The sequence below is a fragment of the Oncorhynchus keta genome, chromosome 10, assembly GCF_023373465.1.
Source record: "Oncorhynchus keta strain PuntledgeMale-10-30-2019 chromosome 10, Oket_V2, whole genome shotgun sequence".
Classification (NCBI taxonomy): Eukaryota; Metazoa; Chordata; class Actinopteri; order Salmoniformes; family Salmonidae; genus Oncorhynchus; species Oncorhynchus keta.
In genome coordinates, this window is record NC_068430.1 from 9,639,856 (window position 1) to 9,663,000 (window position 23,145).

Consider the following 23,145-nt stretch of genomic DNA (forward strand, 5'->3'; position numbering starts at 1 on the left):
CGTTCTCTGAAGTGATGAATCGCACTTCCCCATCTGGCAGTCCGGCGGACAAATCTGGGTTTGGCAAATGCCAAAAGAATGCTACCCGCCCCAATGCATAGTGCCAACTGTAAAGTTTGGTGGAGGAGGATTAATGATCTGGGGCTGTTTTTCATGATTTGGGCTCCTTAGTTCCAGTGAAGGGAAATCTTAATGCTACATCATACAATTACATTCTCGACGATTCTGTGCTTCCAACTTTATGGGAACAGTTTGGAGAAGGCTCTTTCCCGTGTCAGCATGACAATGCCCCCGTACATAAACGAGGTCCATACAAATCAAATCAAATGTATTTATATAGCCCTTCGTACATCAGCTGATATCTCAAAGTGCTGTACAGAAACCCAGCCTAAAACCCCAAACAGCAAGCAATGCAGGTGTAGAAGCACCTGAAATGCACAGAAATGGTTTGTCGAGATCGGTGCGGTAGAACTTGACTGGCCTGCACAGAGTCCTGACCTCAACCCCATCCAACACCTTTTGGATGAATTTGAATGTAGATTGCAAGCCAATCCCTAATCTCCCAACATTAGTGGCTGACCTCACTAATGCTGTTGTAGCTGATTTGAAAGCAAGTCCCTGAAATGTTCCAACATCTAGTGAAAAGCCTTCCCAGAGGAGTGGGGACCAACTCCATAGTAATGCCCATGATTTTGGAATGAGATGTTCGACGAGCAAATGTCCTCATACAGTACCAGTCAAAAGTTGACACACCTACTCATTCAATGTTTTTTTGGTCTTTATTTTTACTATTTTCTACACTGTAGAATAATAGTGAAGACATCAAAACTATGAAATAACACATATGGAATCATGTGTTAAACAAATCTAAATATATTTTAGATTCTTCAAAGTAGCCACCCTTTGCCTTGATGACAGCTTTGCACACTCTTGGCATTCTCTCAACCAGTTTCGTGAGGAATGCTTTTCCAACAGTCTTGAAGGAGTTCCCACATATGCTGAGCACTTTTTTGGCTGCTTTTGCTTCACTCTGTAGTCCAACTCATCCCAAACCATCTCAATTGGGTGGAGGCCAGGTCATCTGATGCAGCACTCCATCACTCTCCTTGGTCAAATAGCCCTTACACAGCCTGGAGGCGTGTTTTGGGTCATTGTCCTGACGAAAAAGAAATTAGTCCCAATAAGCGCAAACCAGATGGGATGGCATATTGCTGCAGAATGCTGTGGTAGCCATGCTGGTTACGTGTGCCTTGAATTTTAAATAAATCACCGACAGTATCACCAGCAAAGCACCATCACACCTCCTCCTCCATGCTTCACGGTGGGAACCACACGTGCGGAGATCATCTGTTCATCTACTCTGTGTCTCACAAAGTCACGACGGTTGGAACCAAAATCTCAAACTTGGACTCATCAGACTAAAGGACAGATTTCCACCAGTCTAATGTCCATTGCTCGTGTTTCTTGTTCCAAGCAAGTCTCTTCTTCTTATTGGTGTCCTTTTTAGTAGTGTTTTTTTGCAGCAATTCAACCATGAAGGCCTGATTCATGCAGTCTCCTCTGAACAGTTGATTATGAGATGTGTCCGTTACTTGAACTCTGTGAAGCATTTACTTGGGCTGCAATCTAAGGTGCAGTTAACTTAATTAGCTTATCCTCTGCAGCAGAGGTAGCTCTGTATCTTCCTTTCCTGTGGCGGTCCTCATGAGCCAGTTTCATTATTGCGCTTGATGGTTTTTGCGACTGCACTTAAAAATGTTTAAAGTTCTTGAAATGTTCCACAATGACTGACCTTCATGTCTTAAAGTAATGGACTGTCATTCATCTTTGCTTATTTGAACTGTTCTTTACATAATATGGACTTTGTCTTTTACCAAATACGGCTATTTTCTTTATATCACGCATACTTTGTCACAACACAACTGATTGGCTCAAACGCATTAAGGAAAGAAATTCCACAAATTAACTTTTAACAAGGCACACCTGTTAACTGAAATGCATTCCAGGTGACTACCTCATGAAGCTGGTTGAGAGAATGCCAAGTGTGTGCAAAGCTGTCAAGGCAAAGGATGGCTACTTTGAAAAATCTCAAATATATATATTTGATTTGTTAACACTTTTTTTGGCTACTACATGATTCCATATGTGTTATTTCATAATTCTGATATTGTCACTATTATTCTACATTGTAGAAAATAGTAAAAATAAAGAAAAACCCTGGAATGAGTAGGTGTGTCCAAACTTTTGACTGGTAATCTACTTTTGGGCATGTAGTGTAACTAGCTAGCTACACGTTAGCTAAATAGTCATGCGCAGGTGGGCTAACGTTAGCTAGAATGTCACCATGTGGAAAAGTGTAACTACATGAACGGTGAGCTAACATTAACTAGCTGGCTAGCAATTGTAGCTCACAAAGTACTAGTTGGCTCAATGTTTTCCCATAGAAAACACATGGTTTTGTTCCATGATTGCATATGTTGTACCTGATTAATCAAATTCCCTGTGAAATCAGTTATACATCTCAGCAGGGATGGAAATTAAGCTAGCCCGAGGCTAGTACTTTTCAGACTGGGCTCGTAGAAAATGTGCCAAACTAGCTTGACACAGCAGTAACATTTTGCCTTTACAAACATCAAGATTTTAGGACCTGAATGTTACCCTGAATGTAGAAATCATGGACTGCTGGCCATTGCACAAAATCCCTGCATGCCAGTTCCTTTCAGACCCCCCCCCCCATAGAGACCTGCCAACAGGAAGGATGTTAAGTGACACGTCTTTCAATGCCTGGCTATGAAAACCTTGAAATGCATTCGTTGTAAGAAATGTGCTGTATAAATAAAGTTGTATTTGATTGATGACATTACCGTTTATAAATCTTATAATTAGTCATGGGAATAGTTCTCCTATTTATTTATTGTGTACTCACTTTTGTTGCCAGCGGTTTAGACATTAATGGCTGTGTGTTGAGTTAATATGAGGGGACAGCAAATTTACACTGTTATACAAGCTGTACACTCACTACTTTACATTGTAGCAAAGTGTAATTTCTTCAGTGTCGTCACATGAAAAGATACACACAAATATTTACAAAAATGTGAGGGGTGTACTCCCTTTTGTGATATACTGTACATCTCTCATTTAATTGGATCAAGTAGGCTACGAAATAGATCAGTTATATGTATTTGAAGTTTTGCAATATCATAGGCAGCACGGTATATAATATCGGTATACAGTCACATTTAACAGCTGATCCTTTATATTGAAGTCGCCTATGTACTGTATCAAGTTAGTTTCAACTTTTTGTCACATGCACAAGTACAGTGAAATGACTTATCTTGCTACTCATTCCCAACAATCCAGTCTGGGGAGGCGCACAATTGGCCCTGCGTCATTCCGGGATTGGCCAGTATAGGCCGTCATTGGCCCTGCGTCATTCCGGGATTGGCCAGTATCAAATCAAATCAAATCAAATTTATTTATATAGCCCTTCGTCATTCTGGGATTGAAAGTATACAGAAACCCAGCCTAAAACCCCAAACAGCCAATGCAGGTGTAAAAGCACAGTGGCTGGCCCCAGTATAGGCCGTCATTGGCCCTGCGTCATTCCGGGATTGGCCAGTATAGGCCGTCATTGGCCCTGCGTCATTCTGGGATTGGCCAGTATAGGCCGTCATTGGCCCTGCGTCATTCTGGGATTGGCCAGTATAGGCCGTCATTGGCCCTGCGTCATTCTGGGATTGGCCAGTATAGGCCGTCATTGGCCCTGCGTCATTCCGGGATTGGCCAGTATAGGCCGTCATTGTAAATTGTCATTGTGAATTTTTTCTTGACTGACTTGCCTAGTTAAATAAAGGTAAAAAAAATAATGATTTAAACAATTTTAGCAATGAATATCAGTAGAACTGTAAAAACATATATACAAAGTCAACAAGAAGAAGAGAAATAAACTAAAAATAACTGTAACTACTGTAAGTACTGTAATTGAAAAAACAATGTGCAGTCTTGTAACTGCTCTTGTTTGTAGAATGAAGAGTGGACCAAGGCGCAGCGTGGTAGGCGTACATCGTCTTTTTATTGATGACACCAAACAAAATAACAAAGACAAAAAAAAATGACAACTTATGTATGATCCCCAATCAGAGACAACAATAGACAGCTGCCTCTGATTGGGAACCACACTCAGCCAAACACAAAGAAAGAGAAAACATAGACTTTCCCACCCGAATCACACCCTGACCTAACCAAACACAGAGAATCATGAGGCTCTCTAAGGTCAGGGTGCCATGTAAATCAAATCAATCATACAATTCTGCCATATAAATCAAATCAAATGTATTTACATAGCCCTTCTTACATCAGCTGATATCTCAAAGTGCTGTACAGAAACCCAGCCTAAAACAGCAAGCAATGCAGGTGTAGAAGCACGGTGGCTAGGAAAAACTCCCTAGAAAGGCCAAAACCTAGGAAGAAACCTAGAGAGGAACCAGTTTATGATGGGTGGCCAGTCTTCTGGCTGTGCCGGGTGGAGATTATAACAGAACATGGCCAAGATTTTACATTTAAGTCATTTAGCAGACGCTCTTATCCAGAGCGACTTACAAATTGGTGCATTCACCTTATGACATCCAGTAGAATAGTCACTTTACAATAGTGCATCTAAATCTTAAAGGGGGGTGAGAAGAAATACTTATCCTATCCTAGGTATTCCTTAAAGAGGTGGGGTTTCAGGTGTCTCCGGAAGGTGGTGATTGACTCCGCTGTCCTGGCGTCGTGAGGGAGTTTGTTCCACCATTGGGGGCCAGAGCAGCGAACAGTTTTGACTGGGCTGAGCGGGAACTATACTTCCTCAGTGGTAGGGAGGCGAACAGGCCAGAGGTGGATGAACGCAGTGCCCTTGTTTGGGTGTAGGGCCTGATCAGAGCCTGGAGGTACTGAGGTGCTGTTCCCCTCACAGCTCCGTAGGCAAGCACCATGGTCTTGTAGCAGATGCGAGCTTCAACTGGAAGCCAGTGGAGAGAGCGGAGGAGCGGGGTGACGTGAGAGAACTTGGGAAGGTTGAACACCAGACGGGCTGCGGCGTTCTGGATGAGTTGTAGGGGTTTAATGGCACAGGCAGGGAGCCCAGCCAACAGCGAGTTGCAGTAGTCCAGACGGGAGATGACAAGTGCCTGGATTAGGACCTGCGCCGCTTCCTGTGTGAGGCAGGGTCGTACTCTGCGGATGTTGTAGAGCATGAACCTACAGGAACGGGCCACCGCCTTGATGTTAGTTGAGAACGACAGGGTGTTGTCCAGGATCACGCCAAGGTTCTTAGCGCTCTGGGAGGAGGACACAATGGAGTTGTCAACCGTGATGGCGAGATCATGGAACGGGCAATCCTTCCCCGGGAGGAAGAGCAGCTCCGTCTTGCCGAGGTTCAGCTTGAGGTGGTGATCCGTCATCCACACTGATATGTCTGCCAGACATGCAGAGATGCAATTCGCCACCTGGTCATCAGAAGGGGGAAAGGAGAAGATTAATTGTGTGTTGTCTGCATAGCAATGATAGGAGAGACCATGTGAGGTTATGACAGAGCCAAGTGACTTGGTGTATAGCGAGAATAGGAGAGGGCCTAGAACAGAGCCCTGGGGGACACCAGTGGTGAGGAGACAGATTCTCGCCACGCCACCTGGTAGGAGCAACCTGTCAGGTAGGACGCAATTCAAGCGTGGGCCGCGCCGGAGATGCCCAACTCGGAGAGGGTGGAGAGGAGGATCTGATGGTTCACAGTATCGAAGGCAGCCGATAGGTCTAGAAGGATGAGAGCAGAGGAGAGAGAGTTAGCTTTAGCAGTGCGGAGCGCCTCCGTGATACAGAGAAGAGCAGTCTCAGTTGAATGACTAGTCTTGAAACCTGACTGATTTGGATCAAGAAGGTCATTCAGAGAGAGATAGCGGGAGAGCTGGCCAAGGACGGCACGTTCAAGAGTTTTGGAGAGAAAAGAAAGAAGGGATACTGGTCTGTAGTTGTTGACATCGGAGGGATTGAGTGTAGGTTTTTTCAGAAGGGGTGCAACTCTCGCTCTCTTGAGGACGGAAGGGACGTAGCCAGCGGTCAGGGATGAGTTGATGAGAGAGGTGAGGTAGGGGAGAAGGTCTCCGGAAATGGTCTGGAGAAGAGAGGAGGGGATAGGGTCAAGCGGGCAGGTTGTTGGGCGGCCGGCCGTCACAAGACGCAGATTTCATCTGGAGAGAGGGAGAAAGAGGTCAGAGCACAGGGTAGGGCAGTGTGAGCAGAACCAGCGGTGCCGTTTGACTTAGCAAACGAGGATCGGATGTCGTCGACCTTTTCAAAATGGTTGACGAAGTCATCTGCAGAGAGGGAGGAGGGGGGAGGGGGAGGAGGATTCAGGAGTGAGGAGAAGGTGGCAAAGAGCTTCCTAGGGTTAGAGGCAGATGCTTGGAATTTAGAGTGGTAGAAAATGGCTTTAGCAGCAGAGACAGAGGAGGAAAATGTAGAGAGGAGGGAGTGAAAGGATGCCAGGTCCGCAGGGAGGCGAGTTTTCCTCCATTTCCGCTCAGCTGCCCGGAGCCCTGTTCTGTGAGCTCGCAATGAGTCGTCGAGCCACGGGGCGGGAGGGGAGGACCGCGCCGGCCTGGAGGATAGGGGACATAGAGAGTCAAAGGATGCAGAAAGGGAGGAGGGAGGGTTGAGGAGGCAGAATCAGGAGATAGGTTGGAGAAGGTATGAGCAGAGGGAAGAGATGATAGGATGGAAGAGGAGAGAGTAGCGGGGGAGAGAGAGCGAAGGTTGGGACGGCGCGATACCATCCGAGTAGGGGCCGTGTGGGAGGTGTTAGATGAGAGCGAGAGGGAAAAGGATACAAGGTAGTGGTCGGAGACTTGGAGGGGAGTTGCAATGAGGTTAGTGGAAGAACAGCATCTAGTAAAGATGAGGTCGAGCGTATTGCCTGCCTTGTGAGTAGGGGATGAAGGTGAGAGGGTGAGGTCAAAAGAGGAGAGGAGTGGAAAGAAGGAGGCAGAGAGGAATGAGTCAAAGGTAGACGTGGGGAGGTTAAAGTCGCCCAGCACTGTGAGAGGTGAGCCGTCCTCAGGAAAGGAGCTTATCAAGGTATCAAGCTCATTGATGAACTCTCCGAGGGAACCTGGAGGGCGATAAATGATAAGGATGTTAAGCTTGAAAGGGCTGGTAACTGTGACAGCATGGAATTCAAAGGAGGCGATGGAGGGGAGATGGGTGAGGGGAGAAAGAGAGAATGACCACTTGGGAGAGATGAGGATCCCGGTGCCACCACCCCGCTGACCAGAAGCTCTCGGGGTGTGCGAGAACACGTGGGCGGACGAAGAGAGAGCAGTAGGAGTAGCAGTGTTGTCTGTGGTGATCCATGTTTCCGTCAGTGCCAAGAAGTTGAGGGACTGGAGGGAGGCATAGGCTGAGATGAACTCTGCCTTGTTGGCCGCAGATCGGCAGTTCCAGAGGCTACCGGAGACCTGGAACTCCACGTGGGTCGTGCGCGCTGGGACCACCAGATTAGGGTGGCCGCGGCCACGCGGTGTGGAGCGTTTGTATGGTCTGTGCAGAGAGGAGAGAACAGGGATAGACAGACACATAGTTGACAGGCTACAGAAGAGGCTACGCTAATGCAAAGGAGATTGGAATGACAAGTGGACTACACGTCTCGAAGATGTTCAAATGTGCATGCTCCTGGAATCAGATATTTTAGTTACCATAATCCTGGCTGCTGACTCTGTGACCGAGTCACCATACTCCTAGCTGCTGACTCTGTGACCGAGTCACCATACTCCTGGCTATTGACTCAGTGACTAACCACCATACTCCTGGCTGCTGACTCAGTGACTAACCACCATAGTCCTGGCTGCTGACTCAGTGACTAACCACCATAGTCCTGGCTGCTGACTCAGTGACTAACCACCATAGTCCTGGCTGCTGACTCAGTGACTAACCACCATAGTCCTGGCTGCTGACTCAGTGACTAACCACCATACTCCTGGCTGCTGACTCAGTGACTAACCACCATACTCCTGGCTGCTGACTCAGTGACTAACCACCATAGTCCTGGCTGCTGACTCAGTGACTAACCACCATACTCCTGGCTGCTGACTCTGTGACCTAACCACCATACTCCTGGCTGCTGACTCAGTGACCTAACCACCATACTCCTAGCTGCTGACTCAGTGACCTAACCACCATACTCCTGGCTGCTGACTCAGTGACCGCTCCACTTTTCCTCCTGGTTGGCTGTCTCCTGGTTGGCTGTCTCCTGGTTGGCTGTCTCCTGGTTGGCTGTCTTCTGGTTGGCTGTCTCCTGGTTGGCTGTCTTCTGGTTGGCTGTCTCCTGGTTGGCTGTCTCCTGGTTGGCTGTCTCCTGGTTGGCTGTCTCCTGGTTGGCTGTCTTCTGGTTGGCTGTCTCCTGGTTGGCTGTCTCCTGGTTGGCTGTCTCCTGGTTGGCTGTCTTCTGGTTGGCTGTCTTCTGGTTGGCTGTCTCCTGGTTGGCTGTCTCCTGGTTGAAACCACCACCGCAGACATAGCTCATTAGCATAGCCAAGTAGGAAAAAATATGCAATCAACAAACGCAGGATTAAAAGAAAAATAATTTCACTAACCTTTTGAAATCTTCATCAGATGACAGTAATATAACATGTTACACAGTACATTCATTTTTTTTCAATAATATGCTATATATATCCATAAATCTCTGTTTACAATGATGCATCGTTCAAAAAATGCTACCCAAATGTCCTGAGAAATGACGATAGCCCCGGCAGATAACGTCAGCTAACAAGGAATACACATCATAAACTTTGACTAAATATGCATGTTTTACATATGTATAGCAAGATACACTTCTTCTAAATGCAATTGCATTGTTACATTTAATTTTAACGTTACATTTTGCGTTCACTAGACTATAATATGGAGTCGGCGCTCCCACAGTAGCATAATGACTCCTCTATCTTGGAGTCGACAGAAACCCAAAATTAATACATTAAATATTCCCTTACCTTTGTTATTCTTCCATCAAACGACCTGTAAGGGATTATACTCACCAAATTAGCGTTCAGTTTTCAGTTCAGTTTTCAAGTCTGCGTCTTTCGGTTCTCAAAATAGCCTGATTTTGGTAAAAATGTAGTCAAAATTGAAGTGGTTGCGCACCAAAACTTCGAAAGTATATATAATATGTCGAGTAAACTTGTCAAACTAACTTCATAATCAAGCTTTAACATGTTATAAAGGTGTACAGCAATTTTGAGAACAAACAGAAACACAAGCACTGTTCAATCGATCTTGGAAAAGAGAGAGGACTTGACCATTGCGCACAGGTTTTTTTGAGTGACTGAGAGCTTACCACGTGAGTGGGCTTCTCACAATGAGAAGCCCCATTGAAAGCTGAGATCACGCTGAACACATGGAGACTGTTCCTGGTGCTGTGACTGTTTGGGGAGGGTGTTTGCGATGAGGTCAAAGGTGACCCAACTTTTCAGATGAGAAGAGATATTTTGGGAAAATGCAGATTTTGAGAGTTCTGCTTTACATAGAGACATAATTTAAACGGTTTTAAAAGCTTTAGAGTGTTTTCTATTCGATAATATTTTTTATTTGCATATATTAGCAACTTTTGACAAAAATGTATCATGTTTTATATGGGTACCCAAATCCTCCAGAAGGGGCAGTAAACCGTGGTATCCTGAACAGGTTTAAGAGTAACTTCCTCACCATTTTAGATAAGCATGCTCCGTTCAAAAAAATGCAGAACTAAGAACAGATACAGCCCTTGGTTCACTCCAGACCTGACTGCCCTCGACCAGCACAAAAACATCCTGTGGCGGACTGCAATAGCATCGAATACTCCCCGCGATATGCAACTGTTCAGGGAAGTTAGGAACCAATACACGCAGTCAGTCAGGAAAGCTAAGGCCAGCTTCTTAGGGCAGAAGTTTGCATCCTGTAGCTCCAACTCCAAAAAGTTCTGGGACACTGAAGTCCATGGAGAACAAGAGCACCTCCTCCCAGCTGCCCACTGCACTGAGGCTAGGGAACACGGTCACCACCGATAAATCCATGATTATCGAAAACTTCAACAAGCTGCAAAAAAGAGCTGCAAAATCTGGACCCGTATAAATCAGCTGGGCTTGACAATCTGGACCCTCTATTTCTGAAACTATCCGCCGCCATTGTCGCAACCCCTATTACCAGCCTGTTCAACCTCTCTTTCATATCGTCTGAGATCCCCAAGGATTGGAAAGCTGCCAGTCATCCCCCTCTTCAAAGGGGGAGACACCCTGGACCCAAACTGTTACAGACCTATATCGATTCTGCCCTGCCTATCTAAGGTCTTCGAAAGCCAAGTCAACAAACAGGTCACTGACCATCTCGAATCCCACCGTACCTTCTCCGCTATGCAATCTGGTTTCCGAGCCGGTCACGGGTGCACCTCAGCCACACTCAAGGTACTAAACGATATCATAACCGCCATCGATAAAAGACAGTACTGTGCAGCCGTCTTCATCGACCTTGCCAAGGCTTTCGACTCTGTCAATCACCATATTCTTATCGGCAGACTCAGTAGCCTCGGTTTTTCGGATGACTGCCTTGCCTGGTTCACCAATGACTTTGCAGACAGAGTTCAGTGTGTCAAAACGGAGGGCATGCTGTCCGGTCCTCTGGCAGTCTCTATGGGGGTGCCACAGGGTTCAATTCTCGGGCCGACTCTTTTCTCTGTATATATCAATGATGTTGCTCTTGCTGCGGGCGATTCCCTGATCCACCTCTACGCAGACGACACCATTCTATATACTTTCGGACCGTCATTGGACACTGTGCTATCTAACCTCCAAACGAGCTTCAATGCCATACAACACTCCTTCCGTGGCCTCCAACTGCTCTTATACGCTAGTAAAACCAAATGCATGCTTTTCAACCGATCGCTGCCTGCACCCGCATGCCCGACTAGCATCACCACCCTGGATGGTTCCGACCTTGAATATGTGGACACCTATAAGTACCTAGGTGTCTGGCTAGACTGCAAACTCTCCTTCCAGACTCATATCAAACATCTCCAATCGAAAATCAAATCATGAGTCAGCTTTCTATTCCGCAACAATGCCTCCTTCACTCACGCTGCCAAGCTTACCCTAGTAAAACTGACTATCCTACCGATCCTCGACTTCGGCGATGTCATCTATAAAATTGCTTCCAACACTCTACTCAGCAAACTGGATGCAGTTTATCACAGTGCCATCCGTTTTGTCACTAAAGCACCTTATACTACCCACCACTGCGACTTGTATGCTCTAGTCGGCTGGCCCTCGTTACATATTCGTCGCCAGACCCACTGGTTCCAGGTCATCTACAAGGCCATGCTAGGTAAAGCTCCGCCTTATCTCAGTTCACTGGTCACGATGGCAACACCCATCCATAGCACGCGCTCCAGCAGGTGTATCTCACTGATCGTCCCTAAAGCCAACACCTCATTCGGCCACCTTTCGTTCCAGTACTCTGCTGCCTGTGACTGGAACGAATTTCAAAAATCGCTGAAGTTGGAGACTTTTATCTCCCTCACCAACTTTAAACATCAGCTATCTGAGCAGCTAACCGATCACTGCAGCTGTAAATAGTCTATTGGTAAATAGCCCACCCATTTTCACCTACCTCATCCCCAGTTTTTATTTATTTACTTTTCTGCTCTTTTGCACACCAATATCTCTACCTGTACAGGATCATCTGATCATTTATCACTCCAGTGTTAATCTGCAATATTGTAATTATTCGCCTACCTCCTCATGCCTTTTGCACACATTGTATATAGACTCCCCTTTTTTTCTACTGTGTTATTGACTTGTTAATTGTTTACTCCATGTGTAACTCTGTGTTGTCTGTTCACACTGCTATGCTTTATCTTGGCCAGGTCGCAGTTGCAAATGAGAACTTGTTCTCAACTAGCCTACCTGGTTAAATAAAGGTGAAATAAAAAAAATAAAAAATAAACTGTAACATGAGTTATTATCTCCCTCATTTGTTTTCATTACGTGAATCTCTGTGTTATACTTTTCACCTTATTGTTATTGTTCCTTCTTGAAAATCAAATAATATTTTTGTAATATAATTTATTTGTTGACAATCCAGTGTCTTACATAAACCATTGCTTACTGTGATTGGTAACCGTAAAAGATGCACTGTTGGCCTACTTTAGCCTCCTGGTGCATATAAACTAGCTATGGGTGGATGCCTGATTCAGAGGGGTTGGGTTTAATGACATTTTTCAGTTGAATGCATTCAGTTATTCAACTGGCTTGGTATCTCCCTTTCCCTGCCTGTTGTAATTGTATTAGTGTAGTAACCACAACTCGCCACAAGGTGGCGGGCAAGTACATTTAACTGTGATTAAAGTAAACCAGTGAATTATTATAGGACTACAATTTCGCTTCAACTAGGGTTAAAATGACAGATTACTTCATCTGCCCTGTTTTCATCCACCAACATCATACTTTTGAATTTTGATTACAGAGCTAATGTTTTCAAGTGTTATTCTCTGGGATCGAATGCATCTTGTAAAATAACGGATACTTTTCTACACACCTTGTATGATAAGTATATTCTTCATTTTTATTCAATTAATTTCACTATGACTGTCTTATGTTATTAGGAATGTCATTGACCTGGTTCAGGTATACTGTAGAACATTTCCTGTAAAAATATTTTTTTTACATTAATTTACTGGCAGCACAGAAACCAGTAAATTACTGTAGATTTTAGGAACTTTACTGAAACACACATTAACAGCATGTTACTGTAACACCTGACTACAGCAACATGATGTATTTGTAGAATTTACAGGGCATTACTGGAAGCACAGTGGTTAGTGAACTGTTTCAGATTTACACTGCAGGCAGCTAGTGCCAACGATGGGCAGTATTTCTGTTACATGTATTTAATATAGGTACTTCAATAGTTACAATAGCTATTTTGTAAATTTGTATTTCACTGGCCTGAGGTACAATTAATGTATGTTGTAACAGTTGAATTAGAATACATGTATTTTCTAATACAAAAATAAGCTTGCGAGCAGCCTGCTTAACTACAACAACATTCTCAGTAAAGGTCACATCCTATTTTTACTTGCTATGACTGTGATATGCTCTTGTTTACCTACCATCATTTTAAACCCCTGTATGTCTAAGCCCTTATATCACAATATCTATTAAGCCTGCATATGGAATTGTTTTAAGATGGTCATAAAATGTATAATTTAGCCATTAGATTGTGAATTTTAGGACCCCTGTAGATATAAATAAAATATATATACAAATTATTTGATGAAACATTGATGAAGCCAATGCTCTACAATGCACAGAAGCATCAGGGGATTCATTGGAAGGCAACCTAGTACCAGGCTGAAAAATTGCAATAAGTGTATAGGAGATAAAAATGTGCCAAAAATAACATGACCGAACATGGGTAAAAAAAAACAATGTTTTCTTATATCACTCAGGTATAGGACAGATATTTCAAAACCTTGTTCGTTATGATTTATTTTTTTACTTTCTGTTTTGTGTTATTCAATGCGTTTCTATGGGATATAGCAGTAAATGCCAAATTCAATGTTTAATCAAATAATTTTCGTATATATATATATATTTATACCTACAGCGGTCCTAAAATTCAAAACCAAATGGATAAATGATACATTTTATGACCATCTTAAAACAATTCCATATGTTAGCTTTGGAGATATTGCGATCAACAAATATAGCCTCTTGCAAGGCACGCCTCAAAACATGTTAATGAGTCAGCGATTCTTTCCCCGACCACAACACTTTCTGAAAAAACGCACCATAATTCACAGTGTGCTGCTGTTAATATACAGCATTGTAGTGGAATGCCATTAAGCCCCCATTACCTTAATTTAACTAGGCAATGGCCTAATCACACTGTTAGAACCTGTTCGTTCACCTGCTAGAAGGCATGCGTCACTTCAAATGTGTGTATTATGAGTGTATTGACAACATTTTGCAATTGGGTCAAAAATATAACACTTACACCATGCAGACACAAAAATAGCCCATAACGACTATCAATTTCAGACACACCTGCGCACATGCGGACTCACACGGTCAAATACATGATCAAAACATTAAATAGAGTAGAATAGACATCAAAATCAACATTAAATTCATATTCCTGAGAGACTATAGTGCACATCGATATTGTCTCTCTCCTGCTTTACACGCCCCCCACTCCCTTCTGCAGGACATTTCCCGACAGAGCAATAGGCCTAATTAATTGCATCATATTTACTTACATTATCAAGCCTATCTGTCCAGATAGATTGAGTAAAGAGTGATAACTAACTGGGGTAAAGTTCATAGTTTGCTGTACTTTGGTCTGGTCACTTCAATGTGAGGCGTCGCGCTGACGAATACCCGGGCGTCATGCCATCGTTCAAATAAAGATGTGTCAAAGTTGGCAAACGCTACTGGTCTACGTGGCATGGCATGCCACAGGTATTTTGGCTATTATGATTTATTATTCTGTAATATAGGGGTGTGATAGGCTATATTATCGGTCCCAGCTATCTCTTATTTTAACCTTAAAAGCACTGTGCATGTGTCATATTTCATCACTGTGCGCTATGGTTCTCTCTCGTTCTTGCACGTCTTTCTCTGCTTACGTGGTGTGTGTGTATGTATGTGCGCGCGTGTGTGTGTGTGTGTGCGTGCGTGTGTGTGTTTTCTAAGAAAAAGAAAGAGAGCGAGACAGTGTAGTGGCTGTAATGTATTTGATGTTCTCATTGGTGCCCCCCTAACGTGTCACAATTTCTGGTAGATTAACCCAGATATGGGGAGCATCATCAGGTGTTGAAGTATCACTCACGCTCTCTTAACCCTTGTCTGCGAGGCATCAACCTGCAGGAACAAGCACCTGCTGACTGAAAAAAAAAGTTCAGGAACTTGTGTAACCAACTCAGGAACAACACATATTTCACCATGTTTTCTTCCATTTGATCGATTATTTTACCAACGCCTTGTGCCTTTAAAACACATAAGAGTTCGAGACTCCACCAACATGCTGTTCTCCTCATCTTCAACGTTGCCAATGTATTTATTGATGACGTCTCTGCTGGTGATGGGCCTGGAGGCTGCGGCCACTGCAGTAACCACTCCGGGCTGCGCGTCCTGCGGCATGCCGCCAATGGAGAAGAATGCGGAGCAGAGGCTTATGGTTGAAATCGCCAAGCAGCAGATCTTGAACAAACTGCACCTGAAAGAGAGACCAAATATCACATCGACTGTGTCCCGCGCTGCACTTCTCACCGCGCTCCGCAAACTGCACGCGGGACGTGTCAGACCGGACGGAACCATTGAACTTGAAAACAAGATCAAGGAAACCAAAGACCCGGGATATGAAATAGTGAGCTTCGCAGAAATGGGTAAGTGTACTTACATTATAATATAATATAATATATATTTAGATAGTGGAACCTTATGTTCACTTTATGGGGCGGCAGGGTATCCTAGTGGTTCGAGCGTTGGACTAGTAACCGGAAGGTTGCAAGTTTAAACCCCCGAGCTGACAAGGTACAAATCTGTCGTTCTGCCCCTGAACAGGCAGTTAACCCACTGTTCCTAGACCAGTTAACCCACTGTTCCTAGGCTGTCATTGAAAATAAGAATTTGTTCTTAACTGACTTGCCTAGTAAAATTAAATTAAAATGGGACTTGATTGTTTCTGAACTCAAATGTGCTGTTATCTAATGTGCTTTTGGAACAATGTAAATAGGCCATGTACTTTGAAATACAAAGTTGACACACTTATTTACATTGAAACCCTGACTATTTTACCTCAAGGTATCTTGTGCGTTTGCTCACATCGTTCTATTTGATCTCAGTCCTTTATTTACACAGCAGTTGGTAACGCTCACGTCCAAACTCAGGTGCATATTACACACCTCTTTTCTCTTGCGCATTTCAATAGAAACTATTAATGATTCGATTTTGATGGTTTGAAATAACTTTGAAATAACTCATACAACTAAACAACATACATATCAGTTTATATGTTTAGTGAAATGAATCTAATGTTGTTCTTGACTTGCATAATGTTGAATGTAGTGCTCTAGATGTATTGGCATCACTTATAGAATGGACCTGAAAGACTGTTTATAGTTGAAAGATGACAAACCGATCCTCACACTTTCTCTCTGTTTGTCTTTTCTCTCTGTGATCTAGATGAGATGAACACTACTACTGGCGCCCAGCCAGGCCTTACCTTCCAGTTCCAGCAGGAGAGAGACCACAGCATCCAAGTGCTTCAGTCTGCCCTGTGGCTGTATGTCCACTCCTCCGACACCCCTAACCGGGGTCCCCGCCCCACCGCCACAGCCCACATCTATCTGTCTCACCCTGGGGAGGGCAGATCCAACCACACCCTCCTCTTGGAGAAGATCTTGGATGTGCAGAAGAGCAACTGGCATACCTTCCCCATCACCCACACCTTACAGGCCTTCATGGACGGGGGCAAGCGGCAGCTACAGCTTGAGGTCACCTGCAAGGAGGCCGGGTTTGAGCCGGGCCAAGGCCAGAACCTGTGTGAGCTGGGTAAGACCATGGACATGGCTCATCAGCCATTTGTGGTGGCCCAGGTGCGGCTCCGTGACAACTTCAAACACATCCTCCAGAGGAGGTCCCTGCGTTGCGGGGACAACGTCAGCGTTTGCTGCAAGAAGGACTTCTACGTCAAGTTCAAGGATATCCAGTGGCAGGACTGGATCATAGCTCCAGAAGGGTACCACATGAATCACTGCATGGGTCAGTGTCCCCAGGCCCTGGCCGGGTCTCCGGGCATTGCGTCTTCTTTCCACGCCACAGTGTTCAGTCAGCTCAAAGCCAACGGCATCAACACAGCGGTGTCTTCTTGCTGCGTGCCCATCCAGCGTAGGCCTCTGTCTATGGTCTACTTCAACTCACAGCACAGCATTGTCAAGACCGACGTTCCTGATATGATCGTCGAGTCCTGCGGCTGCACGTAAACACACAAAAGAGAAAGACCGGACATTCAGCTTATGATGCTTTTAGTCTGAGAAGACTGGATTGAATTTGTTACACACACACACACACACACACACACACACACACACACACACACACACACACACACACACACACACACACACACACACACACAATAATTTAAGGTATTCATTCTGTCTCTATCAATTTGATAGAGGGATTTTGCACAGAAAGTGAGAATGAGACTTCAATGTCTTGTAGCTGGCAGACCTGGTTCAAATACTATATAGGGTATTTCAATTACTTTCAAAGACATTTAGAAGTAAGTATTTCAATATATATATATATATATATATATATATATATATATATATATATATATAAAATCAAATCTTATTTTTTTTTCCCATGACATGTAGTTGAATATTGTAATATATTTGGAAATACACTTGGAAAGTATTTGGAAATAAACTTTGGTATTTAGTATTGGAAAATACTTACATACACTGACTCAAATACACTCCCAGGCATTTGAAAATAGTATTTGAAATAAATATTTGGAAATACTTTCAAATAGAAGGCTATTTATGGGAAATTATTTGAAAATACATTCAAATAAAACTCATTCTGTATTTGAAACGTTCTTGAAATCCACAGAGCTACATGCTACACTCTTAGAAAAGGGGGTCCACAAAGGTTCTTCATAGAGCCCTTTTTAGGTTCCAGGTAGAACCATCTGTGGAAACGGTTCCACATAGAACCAAAAAGGGTTCTCCAAAGGGTTATCCTATGGGGACAGCCAAAGAACCATTTTAGGTTCTAGAAGTTACCTTTTTTTTCTAAGAGTGTATAGACTCATGGAATCATACTCATACAATTCTGATTATGTATGAATGTATGCAACACAAAATTGCAGTACAATCTTTCAAATATCTGAAAAGATTTCACCCCTGGGAGACCACCCTGACAGGAGACATGTCTGATATGGAGAGGTTAAAAATGGTTTTGATTAGATAATCAGTTAGGCAACAGCTTGGCTTTGATGACATGAACTCAAGGTTATTACTCAGTTGTGTGAGCAAACATTTAGCTATTGCCACAGTGTCAGGCAACCAGAAAGTCCATCATAAACACAGGTCAATGAGCATGTGCTCCAAAGCACCATGAAGTCTGCATTTTCCAAAGTCAAATATTTCTTAGGGCTGATGCAAATTATATGCAATTCAATTCCATTCAAGCAAAGAAAATCAGTCTATATGTTTGTTTTCTGTTTTCTTTTACAATGTTTACACTAACTGGGTATAGTGTCTGTGTATGATACATTTGAAGCTGAAGCATCTTTGCTCCTTTCTTAATGGTTTGCATCTTCTGTATGGTTGGCAGTAGCAGTGTATACTGTAACTGGAGACTTCCCTACCCTACCCTGGCACTATGCAGGCACTATACTGCTCTAGGCCGCAAAAAGCCCCCTTATTACATTGCAGTATGATATGCTAGCAAGGCCTTCAGGTTCCTACAGCAAGCACTTCCTGGCTCCTGGAATATTAGAACAATACAACATTCTAGAATTGAAGCACTTCCTGTGCTAGAGCTTTGTTGTATGTCACACTGGGGTGCATAGAATGTACCATGATGCTAACTAATACCATTGATTTTGATGCCAAAAAGTGAACTGTTTTTTAAACAGAAAGCCTCACGTAGTAACTTTCGTGATCGGCCATGATTTCTGCATGAGCACTTTATCGGATTACTGTATATTTAGGAGATTCTGTAACAGGTTGTCCTCCTAATGCCATTTTCTAGTTTTGTCACTCATTCACTGCATGTGAAACAATGATAAAGGCAAAAGTGATAGTTATTTTCTTTAGCCCTTGCTGTGTGAATGAATGTGTGGTCGGTGATATAACAGCAAAATGATGAACAAAATGGAGGAATTTCTGTATACTGTAACTGGATATAGATACCAGCATTTTGATTGAATATCAATTCCAGTAGATTCTATTGTCTATGTTTTAAATTGCATTATATTTTTTATTAATTTATAATAATATGTTTGTACTGTATGCTATAATTCAATTTGAAAATATATTTTAAACTAAACAAATAAATATGTTTGACGTGACACTGATGACGTTTTTGATTCATTGAGGCTGTTGCCTGTTCTAGCAGAAATACAAGCGTTTTCCTAACTCTCATCTCAATAGCAAAGCTTTTACAGTACACCTGTGCATCAATCTAAAGTGACACAATAAATAAATAAAAATCCCCATCAAAATCCGACAATTTAAACTAGCAATGTCATTTTTTGTTGTTGCATGGACTGTGTCCCAATCCACCTCAGTTTGTCAGACCATGAGAGATCCCGTAAATGGGAATGTCTGTAGCGTCCTAACCGTTTGAGCTTCAAACTAATATGACTGCATTATGGAAAGGGGAGACTCTCAGGTACACGATGGTAACCCATACAAACAAATGGAAGTACGGAGGTAGTTTTGTGCCAACAAAAATAAATATGTGACCAAAAAAACAAAAATATTTCCTGAGCTTTGTTAGATCTATCTATCTATCTATCTATCTATCTATCTATCTATCTATCTATCTATCTATCTATCTATCTATCTATCTATCTATCTATCTATCCGTCCGTCCTCATGTTTTCATGCTGTTTTTTATTTTATTTTATTTATTTCATATTTTTTTCACCAGGTAGGTAAGTTGAGAACAAGTACTCATTTGACCATCTTAAAACAATTCCATATGTACCACCTCACCCCCAACGGCTTAGAATTTTAGAGGTTTAACCCCGACTGGTCTCTGGCAAAGCTTACAAAGAAAAACACAAGTCTGAAACTTCATACAATAAGGACTTGAAACATGTTCATCAAAATAGTTAATTCCAAACCTCTTTGAAAACACAGTAATAGAATTGAACTTTTCACACTTAACTGCAAAGTATTTGGGAAAGTAATGAGTGAAATTATATCTCACAAAAACTAAAATCAATACCGTCTGAAAGGCAAAGAGTGTGTTTGCCTGGACAAATACTGGAAGTGATTTTTATGGATTGTCTTGTTTGTCAGGTAAACATAGTCAAATATTTCCAGCACCTTGCAGCCTCTGTAAGCATGTCACGCATCTGCCGCTAGTGATGTGCGGGTTGACTCGTAACCAACAGGGCATTTTTTTGGGTTATCCAATATTGGGTGGGTGGTGAGGGTTGGCTGAATTAAGAGAGAACAATACCTTAAAAAATCCAATACATTGAGTTTTTTCTTAGATTTTTTTTTAGGCTGTCTGGCATTAGTGCCTAAGCTTAAGCTTTAGGGCCTAACTGTACACACACCCCACGTTCCCGTGAAAGTTGTGCCCCTGCTCCTTTTTAAACTGCCTGCCTGCCTGCCTGCCTGCCTGCCTGCCTGCCTGCCTGCCTGCCTGCCTGCCTGCCTGCCTGCCTGCCTGCCTGCGTCTGTCTGTCTGTCTGTCTGTCTGTCTGAAAAGCAGATATCTCTAGTTTAAAATTATAGATTTTGATGGGGTACATAGATGGACTCACCAGTGCGTCAATATACTCTCGGGCCATCATGTAGAACAGTGGTTCTCAACCTTTTTATAGTACAGTACCCCTTCAAACATTCAACCTCCAGCTGCGTACCCCCTGCGTACCCCCTCTAGCACCAGGGTCAGCGCACTTTCAAATGTTGTTTGCCATCATTTTTTGTTGTTGTCATCATTGTAATCCTGCCACACACACACCATACGATACACTTATTAAACATAAGAATGAGTGCGAGTTTTTGCCACAATCCGGCTCTTGGGAAGTGACAAAGAGCTCTTATAGGACCAGGGCACAAATAATACAGTAATATAATAATAATCTATCATTTTACTCTTTATTTAGCCATCAAACATAAAAAAAACATATTTGTTCATCAAAAATTGTGTCTAACAGGTTAATGAGAAGGGTGTGCTTGAAAGGATGCACATAACTTTGCAATGTTGTGTTGTATTGAAGAGAGTCCCAGTCGTAAACCATTTTCCACACACAGTCTGTGCCTGTATTTAGGTACCATGCTTGTGAGGGCCGAGAATCAACTCTCCATAGGTACATGGTTGCAAAGGGCATCAGGGTCTGAACAGCACGACTTGTCAAGGCAGGACACTCTGAGCGCAGCCCCAATCCAGAAATCTGGCAGTGGCTTCTGATTAAATTCAATTTTCACAGAACCGCTTGTTGCAATTTGGATGAGGCTCTCTGGTTCAGATATCGGTAAGTGGACTGGAGAAAAGGGCATGAAAGGGATAACGAATCCAGTTGTTTGTGTCATCCGTTTTGGGAAAGTACCAGCGTAATTGCGCAACTCACTCAGGTGTTTTGCCATATCACATTTGACATTGTCCGTAAGCTTGAGTTCATTTCCATACAAAAACTCATACAATGATGGAAAGACATCACTCAGATAGGCAAGTTGTGTGAGAAACTCGTCATCATGCTAGTGGTCAGGCAAGTGAAAATTATGGTCAGTGAAGAAAAAAAAAAATTAAAGACGATTTTGAAGTTATGTGTCAATACCCTTGATAACCAGCGCACTTCTGTATGTTGTAAAAGTGTTACATGGTCGCTACCCATATCATTGCATAGTGAAGAAAATACACAAGAGTTCAGGGCCCTTGCTTTAACAAAGTTAACCATTTTCACTGTCCAAAATGTCTTTCAAACTGTCAGGCATTCCCTTGGCAGCAAGAGCCTCTCGGTGGATGCTGCAGTGTACCCAAGTGGTGTCGGGAGCAACTGCTTTCATGCGCGTTACCACTCCACTATGTCTCCCTGTCATGGCTTTTGCGTCATCAGTACAGATATCAGCAGCTACGTTTGGCTACATATGGAATGTTACTGGAATTCCAGCGAGAGAGTAACGGTTAATGTGATTGGATGTTTACTATTTGACTAGTCTACCTGTATTTGACATTGAACACTAGATTGTTTAATTTAATTTTTGGCAGTGAAACGAGGCTACTCATGCGAGGGGAAAAACAACTCACCCAAATGTATAGCCCCGTTGGAAAATATAAATGGACTGTTTGAAATTGTGATAAAAAATGTACAGTATTTATTTATTTTTTATATGTGAATCTCGATTTTATTTGACGTACCCCCGGCGGCACGTACCCCTGTTTGGGAATACCTGAACTAGGGGGTTAAACAAAAACTTAAAGTTTGGATCTGTGTGTGAAAGAGCCTCGTGAAGAATTGATTAGTTCTTTCACAAACTATTCACACCCCTTGACTTTTTCCACATTTCGTTGTGTTACAGCCTGAATTTAAAATGAATTAAATTAATATTTAGTGTCACTGGCCTACACATAATACCCCATAATGTCAAAGGGGAATTACATTTTTCGAAGTTTTACAAATGAATAAGAAATGAAAAGCTAAAAATGTCTTGAGCCAATAAGTATTCATCCCCTTTGTTATGGCAACTTGTTAGGGCTAGGGACCTTTTTTCATAATTTCCACTTGACTCACATGCCCAAAGTAAACTGTCTGTTACTCAGGCCCAGAAGCTATTGGATAGAAAACTTTTGAAGTTTGTAGAAATGTTAAATTAATATATGAGACTATACCACAATAGATATGGTTGGAGAAAATCCAAAGAAAAACCAACCAGAAATTATTTATTTTTTGGAGCCCATGCTCTTACAATGGAAAGTATAGGGGCATATCAAAATCCAGCTCCCAGATTGCAATTCCTATAGCTTCCACTAGATGTCAACAGTCCTTGTTCAAGGTTTCAGGCTTGTTTCTTCTAAAACAAGGAAGAAAAATTCATTTTAGCACTGGGATACAGACTTGGAGATTTGTGTATGCGTGCGCGACGAAGAGGACGCACACCTGCTAATATTACTTTCCTATTGAACATACTTCTTTCTGTATGAAATATTATAGTTGAATGACATTTTAGGGTATCTGAGGAGTAAATAGAAACATATTTTGACTTGTTTTAACAAAGTTTAGCAGTGGGTTTTTGGATTCCTTTCTCTGCATGTTGAAAAAGTGGATTACTCAAATTGATGATGCCAACTAAACAGCCTTTTTGGATATAAAGAAGGATTTTAACTG

General features: G+C 42.8%; 1 protein-coding gene across 1 annotated transcript; it reads left to right on the plus strand.

Annotated features, from left to right (window-relative positions):
* Nucleotides 1-15,112: 15,112 nt before the first annotated feature.
* On the plus strand, nt 15,113-17,180 carry LOC118389439 (inhibin beta B chain). The gene is made up of 2 exons (XM_035779340.2): nt 15,113-15,448; nt 16,248-17,180. Exons 1-2 carry the CDS (start codon nt 15,115-15,117, stop codon nt 17,045-17,047), a joined length of 1,134 nt encoding a protein of 377 aa, XP_035635233.2. The 5' UTR covers nt 15,113-15,114; the 3' UTR covers nt 17,048-17,180.
* The last annotated feature ends 5,965 nt before the right edge of the window (nt 17,181-23,145 follow it).

Excerpts from the sequence above, each read along its gene's own strand:
- LOC118389439 (XM_035779340.2), top strand. The coding sequence starts at position 15,115 with ATGTATTTATTGATGACGTCTCTGCTGGTGATGGGCCTGGAGGCTGCG. Across the intron at positions 15,449-16,247 it reads AGTGAGCTTCGCAGAAATGG|ATGAGATGAACACTACTACT; the intron begins GTAAGTGTACTT and ends TCTGTGATCTAG.